This window comes from Zalophus californianus, chromosome 6 (genome assembly GCF_009762305.2).
Source record: "Zalophus californianus isolate mZalCal1 chromosome 6, mZalCal1.pri.v2, whole genome shotgun sequence".
NCBI lineage: Eukaryota > Metazoa > Chordata > Mammalia > Carnivora > Otariidae > Zalophus > Zalophus californianus.
Window position 1 is genome coordinate 38,764,186 of NC_045600.1, and position 24,649 is coordinate 38,788,834.

A 24,649-nucleotide genomic window follows, 5' to 3' on the forward strand; every position below is an offset into this window, starting at 1 on the left:
CTTCCAGAAGAGGCAAGTATTGAGTTAGATTTTGAGGAAGAGAACTTTGGAACGAGAACACAGCATGAATGGCTCGTGCAAAAGTTGGGGCAGACCCCATGGAGAGTCCCTTAAGATGCCAGGGGTTTCATAGGATCTGAGGGCATGAGGGATTTCCCACAGCTCCAGAAAAAGTTCCTCGTGTCCCCCAGAGCTGAGACTTTGGAACAAATTAAGCGTGGGTTTTTAGATGACCAGCCCTTGAAGGCTGAAAGTGCTGTTTTGGAAGATGATGATGGTGACAGTCAAGGCAGACAGGCAATTAAGATCACTTTTGGAATATGCCTTGTTCAAAAGCCTTCAACCAAGACTCTACCTTTTGTTTAAAGTCCAAACTCAGGGGCGCCTGGATGGCTCAGTCGGTTAAGCGTCTAACTCTTGATTTTGGCTCAGGTCATAATCTGGGGATCGTGAGATCGAGCCAGACATCGGACTCTGTGCTGTACATGGAGTCTGCTTAAGGTTCTCTCTCCCCCCGCCTCCGTCCCTCCCCTGCTGCTCACATGGCTAAAAAAAAAAAAGTCCAAATTCAGCCTGGCTTCCAGAATTCTCTACAACCAGGATCCTATCCTTCAGCTTTATTTCTCAAACTGTTCATTACATCTTTATTCCTGACAAAATTTTTACTTGTCATTTCTAAAATATACTTTTCATTTTTTTATGTGTTTATTTTCTTTCCAAGTGGAAATGCATTCCTCCCATTATCATCTCTACTTCGGTTGTCCTGCAATTTTACTCAGCTCTTACTTCCTCTGCAAAATCTTTCCCATTCACCCAGAAGGCCATGAGCCTCCCTCACTATGAACTTGTCCAGCAGAGTTTTTAATGTTCCTATTACTCACCAAGCTATGTCATTCTTTCAACAAGTGTACACTGATGTCTAGTGTGCACATGGCATGCACTATGGCCAAACCCCGTCCTTCTGGATATTACGATCCTAGTTGTGTACAGCTCGCCTCTATTGGATTGTGAGCTCCAGGAGTGATTCACCAACTAAAGGATAATTACTATGTGTACGGAACGATGCCATGAACCTATGTGACAAAATCATCTACTCGCAAATGAGGTTGGAAATGGAGTTTAAGAATTTTCTCTCATCAGAATAAAGTTCTAAGTTGCTAGAATATGGCTCTCTTACTGAAAGCAAGTTTCTTTTTGTTTTACTAGAGAAGTGACAACATTGTGAAATGTTTAAGTAACTGAGTCTGGGAGTGATTAGGCATCTTTTAGGGGATTTGATTGAAAAGAAAAAAATCTGGGAAAACCATTTTTACTTTGACATTAAAATGCATGAATGCAACTCTATTTATTTAGTCTGGTTAGCTAATAAGTTGAGAACTATTCTGGATGACTGAAAGCAAAGAATTTATTTGAATGCAAATGAATGACAAATCTTTAGACAAAGACATGGGGAGTATCCAAGTATTTTGCTTCCCTGTGAAATGTAAATATTATCATGGTATAATCATTACTGATTGACTCTTGATATAACATATAAACCTATGAAGCTTTGTAGTAGAAATGCTATTTTTCCTAAATGCTGAAATGTTGGCCAGATTTTGTAAACTTATGAACCAGGAATTATTTAGATATTTTTCCCTTCCAAAGTTTAGAATCAGCAATTACTGGAGAGGAAGCCAACTAAAAAAAAGGTGGGGGAATATATGGCAAATTTTTAACAAATATGGGTCTACTGAATTTAAAGAACTGTATTATATTCTTTTATGACCTTCTCTACTTTTTTATATTAAAGGATAGTGAAGATAGGTGGCAAGTTTTTCCTTAATGCCCTCCATCAATCTGCAAAATAAAAAGTTGGCAATCTTAGGACTGTCCCCAAAATCTATTTGGAAGTTCTAAGGATCCAAAAGAAATCCAAAGTCTGGAAAACATTGAATCAGATCATTGATGGTCTGAGGTATATTTGGATTTTTATTTTTTTATTTTTATTTATTTTTATTTTTTTAAAGATTTTATTTGAGAGAGAGAGAGAGAGAGACAGCGAGAGAGGGAACACAAGCAGGGGGAGTGGGAGAGGGAGAAGCAGGCTTCCCGCCGAGCCAGGGAGCCCGATGCGGGGCTTGATCCCAGGACCCTGAGATCATGACCTGAGCCGAAGGCAGTCGCTTAACCAACTGAGCCACCCAGGCACCCCTATATTTGGATTTTTAAAAATTGTATTTGTAGAGTCACAGAACACAGAATTGGATTTCTAACATTGTTTTTCAAGGGGTCCAAGTTTTCACAAAGTCTGATTGATAAATATTGGAAAACATTCCCGCTCTACAAAAAGCCCACACACCTTTCCTTTGCAGAGAATTTCCTCCGAAACGCTTAACAAAAAAGAAACAGTAATGCTGTGGCAATAGACCATGACTCAGAGGACAAAGAATGGGCCCGACGCTGTCCGGCTGGTGTGACAGAACAGACTTAGCTCAGGTGCAACATCTTAGTGAATAAAGCAGCTTTCTATACAGTTGGTGTTGAGTATGTATCTACTATGAGCAGAACCTTTTTACGGGGAAACTCCAACAGCTGGATATATTTAACCATTAGCATGACAGTTAAGCACACAAAAACTTGTTTACATTCTGGTTGTGTGATCTTGGGCAAGTCATTTAACTTCCTAACTTCTCTAAACTTTAATTTCTAATCTATTAAATGGAATAAAACCACACCTACTGGTGCCTGGTCCATCCACACATGGGCTTGCTCATGATTGGTGTATTATTTTATGAGACTGATGACCTCCCATTCATTTAAAATCTCAAACTCAGATATAAAGAGAGAATTGAGTAAGAGAACCAGGGAACTACAAAAATGGTCTTCACTCTTTCCTCATGGGGGGTGCCCTTCCCTAGGCCCTGTACTTCCTTCGATTCCTACCTTTACCATCCAACCAGAAGTGGGGTCAAGGACTTCTGATCCCAAACACAAAACGCCTTAGGTTGATAGAAGGCAAATTCTGGAAGACCAGTCTCTGAGCTACCACGTTTGGTTCTAGAGAACCCAGGGAGATGACTCTAAGGGGAAGTGTTAGAAGCACAGAGCTGCCCCAACCCTCAAGATCTACTTTTCTGAAGTTTGGTCTTTTGTGTTTAAAAGAGAGGATTTCCCTATAAGGACAAATGAAGACTAATCATGAGTGACATTAAGTCAATGAAATAACATTGGGGTGCTCTTGAGATGGCACCTGAAGGGCCTCGCTTTGAGAGCCAAGCCTAGTTGGTTCAATCACATCTTCAGAGGGGGATGGCCTCACAGCCCTTCTGACGTCCCCAGCACTCTGGGAAGAAGCACTGGCTTACATTTTCCCCAGTCATCACTGGCTTTGAAGTCCACTTTTCTGAGGGTTCGGATCACCTGGCTAGCACAGATGCTATTAGACTTTTTCTGCCCCATGTGGCTCCAGGGAAGGGTTTTGCACACACAATCCGGCTCACACAAGGCATTTCTGTGTATTGCTTTTATTGGTTTCAGGAGACACAGGCAGGCAAATTAAAGCTGAGTATTAGACGTTTCTGTTCATAAAACGCCCTTCAGCCACTTTCGCTCACAAGCTCCAGACTCCCACTGCCGGCTTAGCACCTGCTGCCTCTTTCCCTTGGCTTCTCCTCAACCCCAAATCCATGTTCTCCTTTACAAAGAGTGCTGTAGATATTTCTTCAACCTCCTCTTCTCCTGCCAACTCATTCTCATAAGGTCTTACTTTTTCAAAAATTGAGGTAAAATTCACATAACATAAAACTAACCATTTTACAGCTCATAGGCATTTAGTAAACTGTGAAACCATAGAGGCCGCATCTCCAATGACTTAACAAGACAGTTTCCTAAACAAAGACATGAAGGATATTTCCTAGTACTAAGAGAAAAAAAATTTAAGATCATATATTTTTTAGGAATCTCTACACCCAACGTGGGGCTTGAACCTACAACCCTGAGATCAAGAGTCACATGCTCCACCGACTGAGCCAGCCAGGCTCCCCCCTAAGAGAAATTTAGAGTGCCAGTTGCGTCCTCTCCCTTAAACCTTGTTCTTCCAGGGATATTAGTCTTTTGGCATTTGAGGAAAAGATGCCGTCAAACAGCTGCTTATCCTTTTGGAGAAAGAGAGATAATTTGTGGGGGGAAAATGGTTGTGAAACATTTAAAACAGATTTGTTCACAGAAGGTGGTATTTACAAAACTAATTTTCAGCTTTATTTATTACTCAGTGGAATATCAGCAACTTACTTGCAAATCATTCAGCAAATATACATACATTTATATATTTTTTATATATTACATATAAATTTAACATTTGTTCATAGCTGTTTTGCTACCCACATATATGTTTATATATGTAGCAAAACTATGAACAAATGTTAAATTTCAGTGGTGGGTCTATGGACCTATTATTCCAATTCAGATGTATATTTGAAATTGTTCATAATAAAAAGTTGGGAAAAACTCACAAAGAAGAGCTCTTCATTTAGGTAATTAGTATAAACGTGTTATCTACATTTTTAGGATATGACATTTTAGGCAATGAAGGGTACTGGACACAAGTCTGGTGTCAGCTGCAGTCCTTATACTGATCATTCAAACTAAACAAACCTGATAACAGATCCAAGGACTGGTTGACCTGAGCAAGGATAATACGGAATTCCGGAAGAGCGACAGCAACAGACAGCATCTCTCCTCAGAATATCAGTCACACGTCACCCCCTGTCCTGGGAAGAGCACACATGTAAAGGGCCCAACTTTCACATGGCACCCATTAGAGCCACAAGAAAAGTCCCTAAGCACACAATGAAGTAAGATTTAACAAATATTTACTGAGCACCAATTGAGTGAACTTATAGTATTAGGTGTTGTGTACAAGCTAATATATGCAGGAAATGGTTTCTGTTTTGGGGTTAACTACAACTGAGTCAGGGAGAGAAGGTGCTTAAATGTGAAAAGTTAAATAACACCGCAAAATGTAAAGAGTAATTATTACATTTTTGTTGAAAATGTAAATTAGTAAAACCTTTAATGGGGGGCAATTTAGTAATATCTATACAAATTAGAAACGTGCATACCCTTTGACTCAGAATTCCAGTTAAATGGGTAGGAATGAAATACTATGCAGCTATAAATAGAGTTAGGCTGTTTTTGTTTGTTTGTTTGTTTGTTTGTTTTTTAAGTAGGCTCCACGTTCAGCATGGAGACCAACATGGCGATGGAACTCACAACCCTGAGATCAAGACCTGAGCTGGAATCAAGTCCATAGCTTAACTGATTAAGCCACCCAGGTGCCCCTAGGCAGCGTGATATGTACTGATACAGAATAATCTCCAAAACAGATGTGAAAGCAAAAATAGACAAGTGGGACTACATCAAGCTTAAAAGCTTCTGTGCAAGAAAGGAAACAATCAAGAGGGTAAAAAGTCAACCTGCAAATGGGAGAAAATATTTGCAAACCATATATCTTATCTGATAAGGAGTTAATATCCAAAATATATAAGAACTCCTATAACTTAATAACAAAAAACCCCAAATAACTCTATTTAAAAATGGGCAAAGGACATGAATAGACATTTCTCCAAAGGCATACAAATGGCCACTGGGCATATGAAAAGATGCTCTATGTCACTGTTAAGGAAATACAAATCAAAACCATAATGAGATATCACCTCACATCTGTTAGGATGGTCATTATAAAAAAAATCAGAAAACAACAAATCCTAGTGAGAATGTGGAGAAACTAGGACCCTCGTGCACTGTTGGTGGGAATGTAAAATGGTGCAGCCACTAAGGAAAACTGTACGGAGGTTCCTCAAAAAATTAAGAATAGAATTTACTATAGATCCAGCAATTCCACTTCTGCATATTTATCCAAAAGAACTGAATGAGATATTTATACTACCATGTCTATTACAGCATTATCCACAACAGCCAAGAAGCGGAAACAATCTAAATGTCCACAGACAGATGAATGGATAAAGAAATTGTGGTATATACATATAATGGAGTATTATTGTAGCCTTAAAAAAGGAAAACCTGCCATATGCTACAACATGGATGAAACTTACAGATATTACGCTAAGTGAAACAGCCAGTCACAAAAGGACAAATACTGCATGATTCCACTAAAGCAGTCAAACTCATATAAGCAGAAAGTAAAATGATGACTGCCAGGGCTGGGAGGAGGGGAAAATGAGTTTTTGTTCAATGGACATAGAGTTTTAGTCATGCAAGATAAAAAAGTTCTACAGATCTACTGTATGTATAATAATGTACATACAATTAACAATAGTATTGTACACTTAAAGTTTATTAAGAGGACAGATTTCCTGCTCTGTTTTTTTACAATTGAAATTATATCATCTATACATATCTTTAAATATCTCTAAGTAAAAAGAAGTCAAGATGCAGAGGACTGCATGTAGTACGCCAACACTGTGTGTGTGTGTGTGTGTGTGTGTGTGTGTGTTCTATATAAATATATAGTTAGCTAGGCTTAGAGTATATTTTGCAAAGATACAGAAAGCTTAAGAGTGGTTGCTTCCAAGGAAGAAAACTGGATGCCTGGGGCAGATAATGAAGGAGGGCAATTTTGTAACTTTTGAATTTGTACCAATTAAATTTAAATATTACCAATCAAAAAATATAAGACAAAATAATTTATAAAAATATAAGAAATATAAGGTACTCATGACACATATCAAAAGAATTACCTAGGTTACAAGTGATAAACTGGAATGGAGAATGAAGTATTTACAAGGTGGAATTTGAGCTGGGCCCTGAGGAATGGGAAGTGTTTGTGTAGGCAGAGGAGAGAAGTAAGGACAGACCAGGTGTGTAGGTACAAGTTGAAGCGGGGAGGGAAGGAGAGTAGGAGAGAAGAAGTAAACATGGAGAAGCAGGGTAATGAAAGGCAAATCAAGTGCCAGGCAGTGAGATGGTTTCAGGGTAGCGTAGAATGTAGGTAAGAGAGAAAAGAATGAAATATAGTTTAGTAGATGACGCAGGGGAAGGTGGGATTAATGTGGCAGGCAGTAGGGAGCCACTGTAGGCTCTTGAGCAGGGAAGTCCTATTAGGAAAGCAGGATTCCAAGGAGATCAATGGACACAACAGACAAAATGAACTAAAAGACAGACAACTATTAGAAGGCTGATGCAGCAATCTAGTGGGTGCCCATTACAATCATCTGGGAAGCTTTAAAAATATGTACTGAGGCCTGAGTCTCAGGCAGATTCTGATTTCATTGGTTTGAGGTGGAGCCTGAACATTCAAAGCTCCCCAAGTGATTTAAAGAGCAGCAGGGGTTGAGAAGAAGTGTAATAATCCAGGCACAAAGGGATGAAGGCTAAGGTTCAGGTACTGGCAGGAGGTTGGGGATAGGATAAAAGCACATCTAGAAGACATTTCCAAGGAAGAACCGATGTGGTGACAGACTGGAGACAGAGTGAAAAGATATATAGTCTGTTGGATTTCTGCATTCATTCAACAAGTATTTATTAAGTCACTCCCAAGTACCAGGTACCATTCTAAGCTCTAAGGATTTAGTAATGAACAAGACAGACAAGTCCCAGTTCTTAACAAACTTGCAGTCCAGTGGGCACAGACAATAGGCGGGAATCCCAGGAACGGACTGCGCAACAGGGCGGCTGGAAAGCACGACTCCATGCTGCGGGGCTGCTCGTTTGCAGAAAGCGGTCAGGGAAGACCGCTCTGGGCCAGTGACACTTGAGCTGATGCTTGAATGAGGAGGAGCCAGGCTTGCAGAGGTCTCTGAAGACAATGTTCGAACTAGGAAAAACAGTAAGCATGTGGGAACAAAGCTTGGTGTGTTCAAGGCGCAGAAATGCTGGCTGGCTGGAGAGGAGTGAAAGCTATGAGACGAAGTCAGAGATAAGTGGGCACAGACGAAGCAGAGCCTCGTAGGCCATGACAGATTTCATTCTCAGTGACTTGGAAGGCCCTTGGAGGAAATTAAGCAGAGCAATTTACATTGTAAATGATCTGATTTACATTTTTAAACAACTACTTTGGCCACAGTGTGAGAACGGACTGCAGGTGGCAGGAATGGAAGCAAGAAAACTAGCTGGAAGGACAGATTAGAACATGCTAAGTTTGGGTAAACTGTGAGGCATCCAAGCAGAAATATCCCAGGACAACTAGAAATGTGGGAAATAGGTGAGGATCTAGGTTGCACCTACTGACTTGGGAGACACTTCCAGAAGGACTGAAGAAGTGCAGGTTAGATGACACTACAGGACGATAACTTTACCCAAAAAGGAGATTAATAACAACATGGAAGAAAAATCTCTAGTGGTGGGCTGCAGGGCTCTAGAGTTGGTCTTGTCTCACTGAACATCTTTATCTGTGAATGGGATAAAGAAATGGCAGGATCATGAAAGATGTAAAAAAGCAGGGAATAATGATACATTGGAATCTAAAACTCAAAAAAGATCTCAACTGCTGGAAGATGAGCTAAAGTTAACAAGACAAAGTTTAACACATATAGATAGATAGCAGGTGTGTGTGTATGAATATGTGTATGTATTATGTAATATATATTCCTTCATACTTAAAAAAATTAAAATCAAGTACAAGACCTAGAAATCTGGCAGTTCACTTAAAAGAGACCTGGAGCGTTTACTGACCACATACTTTACGAGGCTGAAGTGTACTGTCATTGTGAAAAAGCTGATATAAAATCAGAGTATGGTGACATTATTACAAAACTACAAAAATTGTTCTTCTGGGGAAGAATGCATCAGTAGTGAAAATAAACTGCACTGATCAGGAATATTTCTAGAATACTACTTTCTGATCGGACTATTGAGTAGGTGGCTGAAGCAGAGGAGAAGAGATATGTGATTTGAGGAATAAGTAAAACCACATATATTCAACACATTGCTCAGTTCAAGCGCACTCAAGCTTTCCCCAAATATCATGTAATCTAACTTGAAGAAACAAAGTGTATTTCCCCTGGTTGAGAGAAAACTTAAGTCTTTAAACACGAAGGTCTTCAAAGAATTCACAGAATTAAAGAGACTTGTCCAAAACTAGACAAAGAGAGGTAGAGCTGGGATTTGAACACAGGTCAGTATTGACTCGAGAATGGTAAAAAAAAGTCTATCTTTATGTAAATGTATGAAAATATAGATTTTTTTTTTCCTCTGAGTTAAGCAGTTTCACTTATTAAGTCCATCTGAAAAGGTTCAATCAGAAAATTCCAAGTTTTGAAGCGCCTGGGTGGCTCAGCCGTTGGGCGTCTGCCTTCGGCTCAGGTCATGATCCCAGGGTCCTGGGATCGAGTCCCGTATCGGGCTCCCTGCTCGGCGGGAAGCCTGCTTCTCCCTCTCCCACTCCCCCTGCTTGTGTTCCCTCTCTTGCTGTGTCTCTCTCTGTCAAATACATAAATAAAATCTTAAAAAAAAAAAAGAAAGAAAATTCCAAGTTTTATCCAAGAAATTCAGGTGTCTTATTTAACCGCACAACTTTAGGAAGACGTGCAACTCCTAGTACATACTGTGTGCTCTGTAAATATTTGTTCAGTGAATTAGCCGGTCCCTTTGCCTGTGTTGTGCATTGGTCCACTAACTGATATAAAACACATATACATTCAAACAAGAGAGAAACATTTCCCTGCAAGTCTTTTTTCCTTATCCCGTTCCATATAACCACGTCTTTTAATTGTCTTTTTCCCCCTGGCAGCTCCATTTCCCTCCCCGCCCCTTCCCTTTGTCCCACAGGGAAAGAACCTCTCACTCCCACCTGGCTTCTCGGCCACCAGCCAAGATGAGTCTTCCTGCTTCTCCTCACTGCTCATTTTGACTGACAGCTTCACAAACTAGGACAGCTGATCGTGAGGACAGTAAAAACAGATCAGATAGTTTAGGAAGAGTGAGAAACAGAATTCTGACTCAACGAGGAAACCACATCCACAATATCTTTACTCATCCTTCACCAAAATTTTGTTTTCCTATTTTTCCCTCTTCATTATGAGAAGACTATAGGAGGATAATGGTAGAAAAATGAATAAATTGTGTTTAAATAAAAAAAACCACAACAAATTTCTCAGTACTATAAAAGGTTCTGAGAAGTTCTAAGACCAAAAATTATGACCCCTAAAATCTAGGCAGAGTTATCGGCAGGAAACAAGGTCTTTTTCAATAGGGTTAAATTCTAACATAGCCGCAGAGTATTGTCAACATGCCAAGAAGAAAATCACGTTAAAATTAATTGTTTGAGTCCTTTTGTTTCTCGCATCTATTCTCCATCTCTATATACCATACTGGCAAAGTCAGCACCAGAGACTCCACACCCAGCTACCCACAGATTATCTAGTAACCTGATCCTGCAAATACACAGGATAAGAATGGAGAAGAGAAAAATCCCTTTACCTTAAAAAGAGATCTTTCAAATTCAGTAATATCTCATACAATGCTCACCATTTCATTTATGCTCACAGAACCTTATTCTTAGGTTCCAAAATGAATAGTTTCAGGGTCAAATGGTTATAGCACTTCCACGAATGCGGAGAATACACATTTCAAATACAAAATAGTACCGGTGCAAAGGTCACATGGAGAAAGAAATGAATCTTTCCCAACTGATCTCTGTTCACTTCAGAGATCACCCCCCAAATGGTGGCGGGCGGGGGGGGGGGGGGGAGAAAAAAGTTCTTAAAGGTGGATGTTTTGTATGTAGGCAAATATAGAACATGAGATTTTGCAAAGGTAAAAAAGTTTCTAGAAGCACATGAAGGCCAGTGATTAGCTCATAACCCATTTAAAGGCATGTGTAAAGTTTACCTGAAAATGGATGGTTCTGCTTTTCCATTGGTGAATTTACCAGATATTAAACTTACATTTAAAAGGTGTTATGGTAGAAGAAACAGAGGCGCAAACAAAGCCAGAGAGGTTGGGCTGATCTGGTAACTTGCTACCCATCAAAAGCCAGTTAGGAATTGCCATAGTAGAGAATGGTACTTTCTAGACTGCAGCTCTATACCTAGCTTGTGCTGAATTTCAGGTTCTGCTTCTAGATGGAAAGGAAAAAAACACACACACACACACAAAGATTTCCAGACCTTGGGTGTTTAAAGGGCCCTTCACACAGTAAATCAACCTACTCCTGTCTTGTTTTCTCCTCAGCCAGACTGAAATAATACAGCACTAGCAGAGGTGTGAATTACCCCCATTCATCTTAATGGAGTGTTAACTTCAAAGGCTTGTTTTAACCATTTAAATGCTAAGCTCACGAGTAAACATTCTGTTAAAAAAAGGTACAATTTAAACATTCACCCTCAACATCTGAAAGTAATTCATATTCTCAGCACTTTGTCTTTTAATTTAGCAAACAAGTCTCCAAGTGTTAGAAAAGTATATATTTTGTGCTTTACTTAGTTTTACTTTAAATAGTTCTTACCTAATAAATTATGAACATTAAGCCCATAAAGGAAGGGCCATATTTCCCAGGAAAAATGCAGCAGAGAACTTGAACAAGGTTTTTGGTAATCCTGGTAAAGGCGGCACTGCTCTTACCTGCCATTTTATTAGCTTCCTCCAAACTCTTGGGGAAGCTGTGACTCCAAACAGGCAACTAGATAAGGCAGAATATTAAAGTGAAATAATAATAATAGTAATAATAAAAAACTCTTCCACAAATATTTTTCTCTTGATATTAACTAAGTTTTGTGCAGGGTTTCAACGGGTTACTTGTCCCTTTGCCAAACCTCTCATGATCCTATCCCATGAGCAGGTGACAAATATATTAACTGATGCCCAGCTGTCATCACACTTAACATTTGCCCCAGGGGGCATCCTTGCATCTGTTGCAGATTTAGGGTTATTTTGGTATTACTGGAATTAGATTTATGTAAGCAGCTGAACACCTATTTGTATTTGGATCTATAATTTCATAAACAGAAAAAGAGAGTACAAGAATGAGCTTATCAGATTGATGGGCTCTGGCTGACCTGAAGCCACATGGGAAGCCACGCCTGGCTGTGCCCCTGGGACCAGGCTAAGTGCCCATTTTCAGAAAGATATCAGTAGAAGAGTACAGCGGGGGCAGAACTGTGGGAAAACACGACAAAGAGTGCACATGGGGCCACTTCCCCTGTGAATGAATGCTAGAGAAAGATCCTAAACATATTAGCTGTGCAAGATGGAAGATGAGGAAATTCCACGTCCCTGATTGAAAGCAAATTTATTTTACTGGTCCAGATGAAGAGATGGGAAAAAGGGGATAACTATCTCATCTATTAAAAGAGCCTGTCTTGGTCTGCACCAATTTATACAAGGTCATTTAATCCTCTCAACAGAACCCTGTATAATTGGTATTAACTCCATTTAATACGTATGTGAAAGTGGAGGCTTAGAGAGGTTAAGTACTTTGCCTAAACTCACAGAGATTTGAATCTAAGTCTTTCTAACCCCCAAACTTGGACTTTTTCCATTATACTATGCTTATCCCCAGTTGCCAAAGAAATATCTTAACTCAAAAGAGAAGCTCAGTTGTCAATTTTTCAGCCCATTTCCTAAGTGGGAAGCAAGGGGGCACCTGCAAAAGTGTGTATTTCCATACATGCAAATTGTACTTTGCATGCAATTCCCTACTTTACGTGTGCACAAGGGTAGAATTACATTTTTACTGATACACCCTGGCTTTGGTAGGCTGCTAACAAGGTGTCCTTTACATAGAACACTCATGGGGAGGAGAGATCTAGCTTCTGGTTTCCAACCAGAAATAAGCCACATCAATAGGAAACAATGATTTATAACCTCCACAGAAAATATGATATAAATCACTATTTGTCTGTTTGCCAAGTAGAAAGTCACATGTTGTAGTGACAAATGAGAAAGTTCAGAGAACTTCCAAATCCACAGCCAATCATCACAGCTCTATCTCATAATGAACAACAGGAAAATCACAAAAGTTTCTTAGAGAAGATTCAGAGGCAGGGCAAAATACCAAATGAAATAATCCCACAGTTTTGTTATTGGTGATTAATGTTGACAACATTAACCCACAGCGAACATTCAATTTTGTATATAAGCTCAATACGCTGATTTCTTAAAAAACAAATGAAAGATTGACCCAGTATATTTAATAACATTAAAAACTTCTGCTCTGCCATAAACACTGTTGAGAGAATGAAAAGGCAAGCCACAGACTGGAGAGAGTCTTTGCAAAACACATTATCTGATAAAGGGCTGGTATCTAAAATACACAAAGAATGCATAAAACTCAACAATGAGAAAACAATCCAATTTAAAAAATGGATGGAAGATCTGAACCTCACCAAAGAAAATATACAGATGGCAAATAAGCCTATGAAAAGATGCTCAACATCATATGTCATTAGGGAAATGCAAATTGAAACAACAATGAGATACAACTATACACCCATTAGAATGGCAAAAATCCAAACCACTTACAACACCAAATGTGGGTGAGGATAAGGAACAACAGGAACTCTCATTCACTGCTGTCAGGAATGTAATATATTACAGCCAGTTTGGAAGGCAATTTGGCAGTTTCTTATAAGACTAAATCTTACCATATGATGCAGCAATTGTGCTCTTTGGTATTAACCCAAATAAGCTGAAACTTATATTCACGCAAAAACCTGCACACAAATGTTGATAGCAGGTTTATTCTTAACTCTGAAAGCAACCAAGAGGTCCTTCAACAGGTGAATGAAAAAATAAACTGGCACATCCATAACAATGGAGTATTATTCAATGATAATAAGAAATGAGCTATATGAAAATACATGGATGAAACTTAACTACATTTTGTTAAGTGAAAGAAGCCAGCCTCGAAGGTTAGATAATATATAATTCCAACTATATAACATTCTAGGAAAGGCTCACAGGGAAAGGCTCACAGTTTTTATGAAGGCAGTCAAGAGATCAGTGGTTGCCAATGCTTGCATCAATAGTGAACTCTAAGATAAACTATGTACTGCAGTTAATAAGACTGTATCAATATTGGCTCATCAAGTGTAACAAATGCACCACACTCACGCAAGATGTCAATAATATGGGAAACTGGGTGTGCTGGCAGTGAGGGGATATAGAAGAACTCTGCATATTCTCAATATTTCTGTAAACATTAAATCGACCTGAAAAAACAAAATCTATTAATTTTTAAAAAATAAACCACAAAGATTGACCTAATATATCGAAGAACATTTTGAATTTATTTTAATTAAAACTGTTATAAACCCACTTTCCCCTACCTACTCCCACTTTGTTCTGCTTTTGTTAATAATGTTTACAAAAATGTTTACCCATATAAAAAGGATTTATCCAAGATGCCTTCCAGAATTACTCCTTTTTGCATATAGAGGTAAATTATTCTTCATAAGTAGGAACATATTTCTTTCATTTATTAATCCAATTAAAAATGATTAGTGCTAAACTAAAATTCCCAACCAAAATTCCAAAGATGAGCAAAACAAAAGCCTGTGGAAATAAAATGATAAAGAACAATTAGAGTATTTTAAACCTCCACCTTCTCCAATAAAGTATGTTATAGTTCAAAATACATTAACTTTCTTAATGTAGATAAAATAGTCAATTATAAAATGACAAGTTATTTCTTAAAACAGAATTCTTAAAAAAAAAAAAAAAAAAAAAAAAGCTAACCTACCCCAAGCTTTTTCCATGAGAGAAAATCCTCTCTGCTAAGTTTAAGATAAAACAGTCCTGGGAATATAAAAATCAAACACATTGATGTACTGGAACCTTTGAGCAGGGGAAAAAAAAAAAAGGGTATTGCCAGATTCAGATGTGAGGTTGGATGACAATTTTATCCATTTTGTTATATGGGATTTTTTGAAACAGAAAACTTACCAACTATACCAAATACATTCTTAATGTCAGGAACATATAATGCAAGTAAAACAATGATAATATTGACTGCTAGAGTGATCAAAGAATGGCGAATCCATGAGAATGGAAAGTTGGAGAAAAACATCATCATTAAAGCTTTCCTTGCCTGTATAACAGAAAAAGAAACAGATTTAAGCAAAGAAAAAGTGTCAAAGCCAAAGTACTTGCTTAGGGAAACACAGGTACAATACGGTAACCATGACATTCTTGTCCCCTACACCAATTAGATTTTTAAAATATAGCATAAACTATTATTATAAAGTGTTTATGACACATAAACTAAGAATTATACCTTTCTGTGTGAGCTTCATAAAAATTATTTTGCTTTAATTCTTGAAGAAACGTTCGCACTCAATTTCTCTAGGTTGCATACTTTTCAAAATGACCAACAATAACACTGTGTAATGAGATCTCAGAGAATCGTTTTCATTAAATTCACACACAGAACAAAAGGTTAAAATAGAAAAAGATGTCATGCTATGGGAAAGAAACATCATTTACTATTTTATTTTACATTATGTTTCATAGCATGTAAATATAAAAACTAGTTCATGACACTTCCTACTTCATACGCTGCCAGCCCCCCACCCCCTGCCACGGCACGCCTGGCAGAGCAGTTCACACAAGGAGTGGGCCAAAGATCTTCAAGGTCCAGTTCTTAGGGAGCTCACTGTTTAGGGGTTCAAGACATTCATGCAGAACCATTCATACCTAAAGCCTCTGTTTCCATTTTCTCAGAAATTCTTAAGATTCTTACATATGGCAACTAAATGCAGAATGAAGATCTGATCTGCCCCTTAATTATAATTCTAGAGCAAAAAAATATTTTGACTAGGATTAAATTAGAATGTCTATGTGAAAACAAATCTACAATAAACCAGAAGGAGCTTATTTTTGCTGACTTGACTTTTGCCTCTTCATGCACATTCTTTTTGAAAACAGAATACAGAATTAAAGAGGGGGAAAAACCCAAAAATTTAGAAGAACCATAGTCTCTAAATTGGAAACAATGCTGTGGGAGAGAATAAATCTAAACTAAATCTCAAAAAGCACAAATTAGCTTAGTGGTTCATCGTTCTTTCTGTGCTTTCATGGGGCCATATGCAAGTATGAGGTCTTTGATCAATTACTTGACAAATGAGTAAGATATACAAGACTAGATGTGATTCAAACACTCTAGTCTGCAAAACATTAGTGTTGCCATATTAGGGAGCTGCTACATTAAGCAACAAGCCGTTTAAGAATACTTACAGGGAAGTGGATTAGAGGGACTGTCAAAAGCACAGCAAATAGTATGCATAACTTCACAGTCATGAGAACAGCATCATGGGGCAAGTATGTGCTATAACCTTGCAGTAATTCTGATGCCACTTTGTCTGTCAATTAAAAAAATAATAATAACCACATTATAAACTACTAAGATGTCAATAACAGCAAAATTATTTTTCTTGCACAAATAGATCTTAACAAATTTTGGATTCCCAGACCAAATTCATCTCTGGCCTTTTTCTTATCCTATGAAACACAGAGATATTAGTTAAATAACTTCTTGAAAATTACAATCTTAAAATAAAAAGTATTTATATATATATAAAAGAAAATAACAATCTTTTCTTTTAGTTAAACTAGAAACCAGCACAGGCAGAACCTCTAAAATTATGACAATGAATATATATATATATATATAAATATCTCTTTACAACTTTTCCATAATCTGAAGGTTTTGAACATTTATGTTTGTTTTGTAAGGTGCTTTCACATGTATTACTGAAAGTGTATCAGGTGTTTCCTTCTGATAACAATTAAGACAGGTAGCTAGGCTAAGAAATACTAACTGACTTGCTTAAGATCACACCACAAAAAGGGGAAGAGCTTCGCAGAGCTATACACCCCAATTTTTTTGGTGCCAAAACCAATACCTTTTCCTCAATACCGCAATGTTTTCTAGAATCTTACACTTTGGTGCATGTTGCCTGCTTCATCAACATTTCATCTGTAGATTCCTCTTTCCTAAGAAAATGCAGTGGTAGGGAAATGGCTTACTCGGCAAGCCAGTGTGGTAGTCAAGGGCAGAATGTGCACACACTGACCAGGCTTTGCTCCGCGCTGTTCTTCCAGTTTCACAATGTCTTCTGCACCCCCAGTCAGACAGGGGCATGAAGAGTGAGTGCTCTCAAGAGCACTCCATATCCTGCCTTGCAGGCAAAGATCAGTTTGTACTTAAAATGGAATGGTGCTTTTTAAATTTGAGAGTAATATGTATTGGAAAAGACGCTTTGGAGGAAATAAAAAAACAAGGATCTTAAAATAAAAAGGAGCAATAAGACGCACACACCCATATAACAGAAAGTGGATAAACACAGATACACACGTAAGTGGCAGTAGTCGTGCTAAAGGAAGAGCTACGGTGATTCTGAATAGGGAAAGGTAACTGTGACTTTGGGATGAGCAAGCAGAAAATCCAGGGAGGCTTGGGAAGAGTCATCATGGTCTAGAGAATAGCAGCAAGGTAGAGGGCCCTGAATTCTGGCACTACACAGACTAATGTTCAAATTCCTCTACTTATTAGCACCTTAACTTCTCTGATTCTCTCTGTTCTTACATCTGCAAATGGGGACGATAATATTTTGACCTGTGGATTACTGAGAGCATTAGTTAACGTATGTGTGGGGAAAGAGATTTTCTCTCCGAGCAAGAAGGGCACAGGCAGAAGCCCTAATGTAGCAACGAGAATATGCATCTAAGAAAATGAGTACCCGGCGGTGCTACCGTGGCTGAAAGAGGGTGTGCTACAGAGCAAAGACGGCAGTGGGTGATATGGCCAGAAAATGCATTTACAACCCAGGAGCAGGGCTCTTCATAGGTAAACCCTATGAAGTGGGCCACAGAGACGCAATGACTTTTGAAGATTCGTGTATTATGATCTGAACTAAGCAGGAAGAAAAAGATACCCATAACAGGAGGTTACTGTCATAATCACTGAGAGGTAATGAGAAACTGAACTAGACCAGTGATAATGGAAATGGGAGAGAAACTAATTGTCTAACATATCAAAGAACTACTTTACATGATGTGAGACTAGTAGACTAAGAGATTAAGAAGAGCCAGGAAAGCTGGGTATTATTTCCAAACCTGAGATATTTGTGAGCCTTTGAAAAAATATGGCAAACTATTTTATTTCCACTTTCTGAATCATGAAAATGAGCTATTAACACTTAGTGCTTAACAATTTTGCACTTTTAGGGGCGCCTGTGTGGCTCAGTCGTTAAGCGTCTGCCTTTGGCTCAGTTCTGGATCCCAGGGTCCTGGAATCAAGCCCCGCATCTGGCTCCCTGCTCCTCGGGAAGCCTGCTTCTCCTCTCCCACTCCCCCTGCTTGTGTTCCCTCTCTCGCTGTGTCTCTCTCTGTCAAATAAACAAATAAAATCTTTAAAAACAAACAAACAAAAAATTTTGTACTTTTAAAATGGTCTGGTTATGACGTAACATTTGGGCATAGGCCTGCCTCCCCAGAGGAACACTTTTTCTCCCTCTCCTTATAACGCTTTAACATCTATAAAGAGCCAGTATTATTAATCTAGGTACATACTTATAGGTCCCTGTAATCTGACAAAATTTAGATATTAACTAAGCTTTGGGAGCACTGGATAAAAGGATCCCAAGCAGCTCCAGAAGCCTGAAGAACTAGATTTATTATAAATTCAAAATATCTGTTACATATCCACTACTTTCCCAGGATGAAAACACTTCATCTGAGACAGTCAATTCTGTGTTCTTAGCTGAGCCTTAACATATGTAAGGGACAGAGTACAACGCACTTCTCTGAATTCAGACAAATCTCTATAAATCTCAGTAAGGATCTGATAGTGATCTCTGCAAGTTATATATATACTATTACATCAGCCATATGAAGTTTATACAGATTACCATAGAGTAGCAGAAAGATCACTGGATTAGGATTCAGGAGACATGCCACTAAATGTGTGACGTGTCCCATCACTTCTCTAGGCTTCAGCTGCTCATTTACAAAATGAGTTGAAGGCCTTAACTTATGACTAGCCCTTTTGATAATTGCTCAATCAACAATTTTTTTTCCATAAGACTGAGAGCTACTGTTATCTCAATAGAAATATACCATAAAAGATGTTCCTTAATTATAATTAACAACCCCCCAAAAGCTAATGTAAACAGCAAAATCAGTATCTGAATTCTCTTTTATCTTTGGAGAAGGAATTACTTTTATATCATTCTTCTTATCTATCACCCACCTATGATGAGATTTTTCTTAGATGTGTACTTCTCCATTAGAGAAAATGTGGATACTCTGAATAATTTGCAGTGGATTAAGTCAGAGACAACATTAACAGCTTTACCTGATAACAAGGACAATCCCTGTGTAGGAAATACTTCACTTCCGTAATGAAATTGTTTAGCCTCTGTGTTCACGTAACAACAGATAGGTAGGTAGGTAGGTGGGTAAAGATATAGAGGTATGCCTGGAGCTTAAGTGAGCCAGGTTTTTCCAAAAGCTCACTAACAAAAACTTGGGATGAAGGAAATCTCGGTTCTATTGCAAAATTCCCGAGGAGGCAACACGATAACAAAAGCACTCACTCTGGAGAAAAGTCAGAACTGGATTCAAATCCCAGCTCGTTATTAGCGGCAGGTATCTGGCTGGCTGAACCACTCACCCTATGTGAACCTATACCTTGTGGAGTTGTAAGGATTAAATTAAGCAATGTATATAAAATACTGGGCACTTACGTAGTAAACGTTAGCTCAGTAAATGTATTAGTACCGTCCTTCCTCCACTTTCCTTTCAATCTAAGCTTTCTTACAATTTGGTACCACGTGTCACGGTAATTTACATAACTATTCCTCAGCAATCCTGGAGATTGGCAGGCCGTCTGTGGCTTCTTCGAGACAGCTATTTATCCATAAGGAGGAGGAAGAGGTCTATTTTTTGGATTTTTTCTCAAAGTCGAAGATCACTAAATAGAAGAGTATTTGTGCCAGGCGACAATTTTACTTTAGAAAAATATACAGCTATTCTGTTATACTAAGTTTTTGCTGAATCCCAACAGAGAACCTGCTATAGTATCTTACTGATCTAGAAAAGTCTTATTGAGCTCAAGTCTGTACAAAAATTTACAAACCCAACAACTAAAACTAGAGTTTATGTAGCTCAAGAATCCTGCTTCATCAGCAATGATCAATTTGCTTAACCATCTGCCTTAATTTTCTTTGTAGTGTATCCAGCAGGGTACCATACTCATGTTGGAAATAATGTTTTTCCTGATGGTGTACACAGAGCTGTACTATACTACTCTTATCCTACATCAGTATTAAAATGCAAGAGCAGATTTAGATTAATGAATGGCCTTCATTACTGTTAAAATAGCAAAGAGATAATAAGAAAAGGACTATATGGCAATTATAATTTTCTCATACTCTGAAAACTCCAAGATCATACTCATAACATAGTACTATAGAGTTACCATATTTAACTTAAATTCCATTAAAGATAGTGAGAAATAAAGGACTGAAAAACTGAACACCTGAAATTATAAAATAACTACAATGCTAATGATAATAATAACAGTAACCACCAGCAGTAGCTCTCCTTTGTACAAGACTGCTATGTGCCAGATACTGTAACAGGCATGTTACACATAACTCATTTCCTTCTCAATACAACTCTACAAAATTACCCCGTCACAGATTAGGAGACGAAGAGATAACAAGGTGAGCCTCCTGTTCAAGGTCATAGAGCAGAGTAGTTATCTGTACCACATTTGTTGGATTTCAAAATCCATACTCTTTCCACTGGGATTAGGAAAGGTAGCTGGTTTAGTAAAGGCAGCTGTGCAAGTAAATGTTGTCCAAAAACTTGTCAGACTTGAAAAAACTCTGGGAGAGAAGCAAAGTACCACTGAAGTAATCATGGCCATCTAAAACCTGCAGCATGCGCACAAAGCTATCAACCATGAAATAAATCAGTCGTAACAGCTAAATATCACCAGAGTAGTAACAGCCATTTACTTGGAGAGTTGTTATAAAAGCGCTCAGAAGCAGAAAAATGTAATCAAGAATTGACAAATTGAGTGCAATTTGTTATAATGGCTTTGTTTCCAAATTAAAGATGTTTGCAAATTAAAGAGACTACAATTTTTTTTTTGTTCTAGACTTTTAAGTTTTAGTTTTTCTTGAGGTTCTTTTCAGAACAGAAAAAAACACATACCAAGCAGGCAATTTCTCAAAAATAAAAAAAGAAATGTACTGTTATTGTAAGAATTTAAAAGAATTCTTTACAAAATTTATGGGAAAAGATCATGGTGCATCATAGAACGCACATTGCCAAATTGTGTGAATTAAGTCTGAAGGCAAAGATCTCTGATATCTAAGCGTACAACTATAACCAAGTGTAAACCCTTTCCTTTCTTAACTTGTTCTTTTGCAATTAAGATGATTGATTCTCCCAACCTCCCAAACTGAACTAGTCTAACATATTGAATTCTCAATTAAAAAATAAAATCATTATTGCACATTTTTTTCTTGTGGAAAGACAGCAATGTCCCTAAGCTTTATTTAGGTGTTTAAGAAAATTTTCATATGAAGTTATTAATCTTGAACTTGATCCACATTTATTAAAAGAAAATCAATTTTTTAAGGTCCATAAAGTACTGCACTGAATTCCAGCAGCCTAAACAAATTAACTTACTAATGAAAGGCAGAAACAAAGTCTATATTCAGGTGTGAGATCAACTATAGGATAATTTCTTTTGCCATTGGTAATTAAATAATATACTTACCATAAAAAGTGAGGTACCCAAAGAGTGCAGATATAAAATAAATGAGAAAACTTAAAGCAATTGCTGTGTGGGTTACATTTTGCATTCTTTTCTTTGAAGGGCTAAAAGACAAAAATGGCAAAAGTAGAAACTATGATCTGAATTATATCTAAAGAAACAAAAAGCTCCCAAGCTAGTCAAGAGGATTCCTTAATTGTTCAAGACCTACTTTATTTATAACTATATATTAGAATTTCTGATTTGAAATTACTACACAAAGATTATGCTTCCAGCAAACATTCTCAAGTTGGAGAGAACTAACTCTCAGTTGTTTTTTTTTGTTTTTCGTGTCTGTAGATATTTATTTTTTCAACTTCAGGGTATTTATTAAAAATATTAATAGGGATCACATTAAATTTGTATATCAACTTGGGGAGAATTTACATCTTTACCATACTGAGTTTTTTTTTAACTTTCTTTTTTTTATTATTATTATGTTCAGTAAGCCAGCATATCGGTTGTTTTGTTTTAAACTAACACTTAGGGGCACCTGGCTGGCTCAGTCAGTAGAAGAGCATGTTTTGGGGTTGTGAGTTCAAGCCCCACACTGGGTGTAGAGCTTACTTAAAAATAAAATCTTTAAAATAAATAAATAAACTAACACTTAGAATCCAGTGATGGGAAAGAAGGATTCATAAAGGAGAATGTCATTCAATTTGAAAGTCTAAGTAAAAAGAAATACTTAATATACTTAAAATATTTCAGGATTCTATGGTACCTTTGAAGTTCACAGTATATTGGCAATACTGAGGTATGGCAGAGAAATGAAAAAGCCATGGTAGGTATGGCATAAACACTCTGGAAAAGAATTTAAAAAGAGGAAGTTATTAAATGCTATCCTGTTGAAACCACTACTCCATTTGACAATAAACTGAGTTCTTAAAAAAAAAAATCAATTTGCTTAAATTTATTTCATGTTTCACGAATCATCTCTTTATAAAATATGGGTGTTTTGTTTGTTTTTAAAGAGATACATGAGTATGGTCACCAATAAATGTTTTACTTGATAGTTGGACTCCCTGTGCTAGCCAGAATATTTCTTGGCTGGCTTCTATACCATGTTGGGAGTACCATCAACTGAATCTAAGGGAATACTGAAAATACTAATCACATCTTAGCATCTTTAACTCGGATCTGTTTCAATGGGAATGAATATGATATATTCCCGACTGACAAATTCTTAAAGATCCATTGGAATACACAAACATAAGTGGGTTTTTTTATTGGAATACTTAAGAGCCAGAGGAAGTTATAAAGTGAACAAAGTCATCATCTAAGTGAAAATACTGTCTTTATAAAATGGGTGGTGATGATTTACTTTCTCTTTTCTACTATAAAAAGATTACCCTCGGGGCACCTGGGTGGCTCAGTCGTTAAGCACCTGCCTTCCGCTCAGGTCATGATCCCCGGGTCCTGGGATCGAGCCCTGCATCGGGCTCCCTGCTCGATGGAGAGCCTGCTTCTCCCTCTCCCACCCCCCCTGCTTGTGTTCTCTTTCGCGTGCTCTCTCTCTGTCAAATAAATAAACTCTTTAACAACAAAAAAAAAAGATTACCCTCTAACTAACAGCTTTAGGCTCTTCAACAAAAATTCCAGATGACTGAAGACGTATCTTGGGATATAATGCCTCCTAAAATATCTGAAGGGAGTTGTGAAGGAAAGCTGTAGCATTTCCTGAGGCTGGATTAGGGGAATGAGAGTTTAATTCACAAATTCTCTTTCATATATTGCTCAATTTCCTGGCTCGTCAATTACTCTACCTAGATAGATCTTTAAGGCAGATAGACTTTACCATGTAAAGGATGTGGTAATCTCCCTTGTGGAGCCAGAGAGACATTTCTCATTGAAAAACTGGGGATAAAAAGGAAAATTCTGCATGGAGGACTTAGCACACTAACATGCTACACTAATAAGAGTTGTACAAGAGTGGAGGGGATTCTAGTATCTGGGACTTGGATTTCAACAGAATCAAAAAATGTAGATGAAGAAACTTGTGGCAACAGGGAAGACTGTGGGCTCTTCTAGAATGGTAGAGTAGACATCATCCATATCACAGTTCCTGTCTCCTCTGCCAATGCTCAGGGGCTCTTAACAGACATTTCCAGTATCCTGGTTCTTAGAGACGGCAAGGAGACTCGGTCTTCTAGTCTCCACTCCAAGCGTCATAAATTTCAACTTTGGAATGTCAGCCAGAATATATATTGGCAGCACTCAATTGCTGGTCCAATGATGAAGCTGTTTAGCTACAGACCAAAGTTCTACTCACAGGGGAGGAGTTTCTGATATAATTGGCTATTTAGCTTTACAAGTCCAGAGGGCAACAGGAAGTCTGTATCCACAGAGGACCTTATTGGCCAGACCAGACATTTGGTAAATCTGTTCTTTTAGGCAGTGGCCCATTTAAAACAGGCTCCATTTAAAGGCATGCCAAAAAAAAAAAAAAAAAAAAAAAAAGGTGGCTGTTTCATAATGGGCCACCCTGTGTTAAATAATATTATTCTTCTGGTAGGCAACCCTATACTTAGCACTTTCATGAAAATTAATTAGTTACAGGTACAAAGACCTAAGAGACCCTCTTACACAAATCTCTTAAAACTTGAAATGTGAAAAATCAACCAAAAGTATCTGTTAATCACTTACACACCTCTTTGGAGAAATGAAAGAGCTTTGGTTTACAATCATCTGTAGCATTTGAAATCTGTTTAAGAGGATTGAGGGGAAAAAGAGAAACCAACAGTCATTAAAAGTCAGAATACATCATCAAAAATGATGTATTTATTATTAGTAGGCTTTCAAATAAAAATATTTCAAAACAAAGTTCCCAAATTGCAATATAGCCATTACTTTTTCATTAATTAGAAAAAAAATCATTAGTCT

At 37.7% G+C, this 24,649-nt stretch overlaps 1 protein-coding gene across 8 annotated transcripts in view; it reads right to left on the reverse strand.

The window, feature by feature from the left end:
* Nucleotides 1-13,370: 13,370 nt before the first annotated feature.
* Nucleotides 13,371-24,649, reverse strand: part of SLC38A6 (solute carrier family 38 member 6) — a 63,104-nt gene continuing 51,825 nt past the window's right edge. For 6 of the 8 annotated variants that reach the window (XM_035727900.1, XM_027569310.2, XM_027569315.2 and 3 more), the window contains 7 exons: nucleotides 24,417-24,470; nucleotides 22,491-22,570; nucleotides 21,734-21,834; nucleotides 16,174-16,298; nucleotides 14,884-15,028; nucleotides 14,681-14,775; nucleotides 13,371-14,493 (listed from right to left, as the gene is read on the reverse strand). In XM_035727900.1, coding sequence (XP_035583793.1) covers nucleotides 14,413-14,493; nucleotides 14,681-14,775; nucleotides 14,884-15,028; nucleotides 16,174-16,298; nucleotides 21,734-21,834; nucleotides 22,491-22,570; nucleotides 24,417-24,470 — 681 coding nt within the window. In that variant the 3' untranslated portion in view covers nucleotides 13,371-14,412. The remainder of the gene's footprint in view (nucleotides 14,494-14,680; nucleotides 14,776-14,883; nucleotides 15,029-16,173; nucleotides 16,299-21,733; nucleotides 21,835-22,490; nucleotides 22,571-24,416; nucleotides 24,471-24,649) is intronic. The other 2 variants (XM_027569311.2, XM_027569313.2) reach the window with 2 other exon arrangements.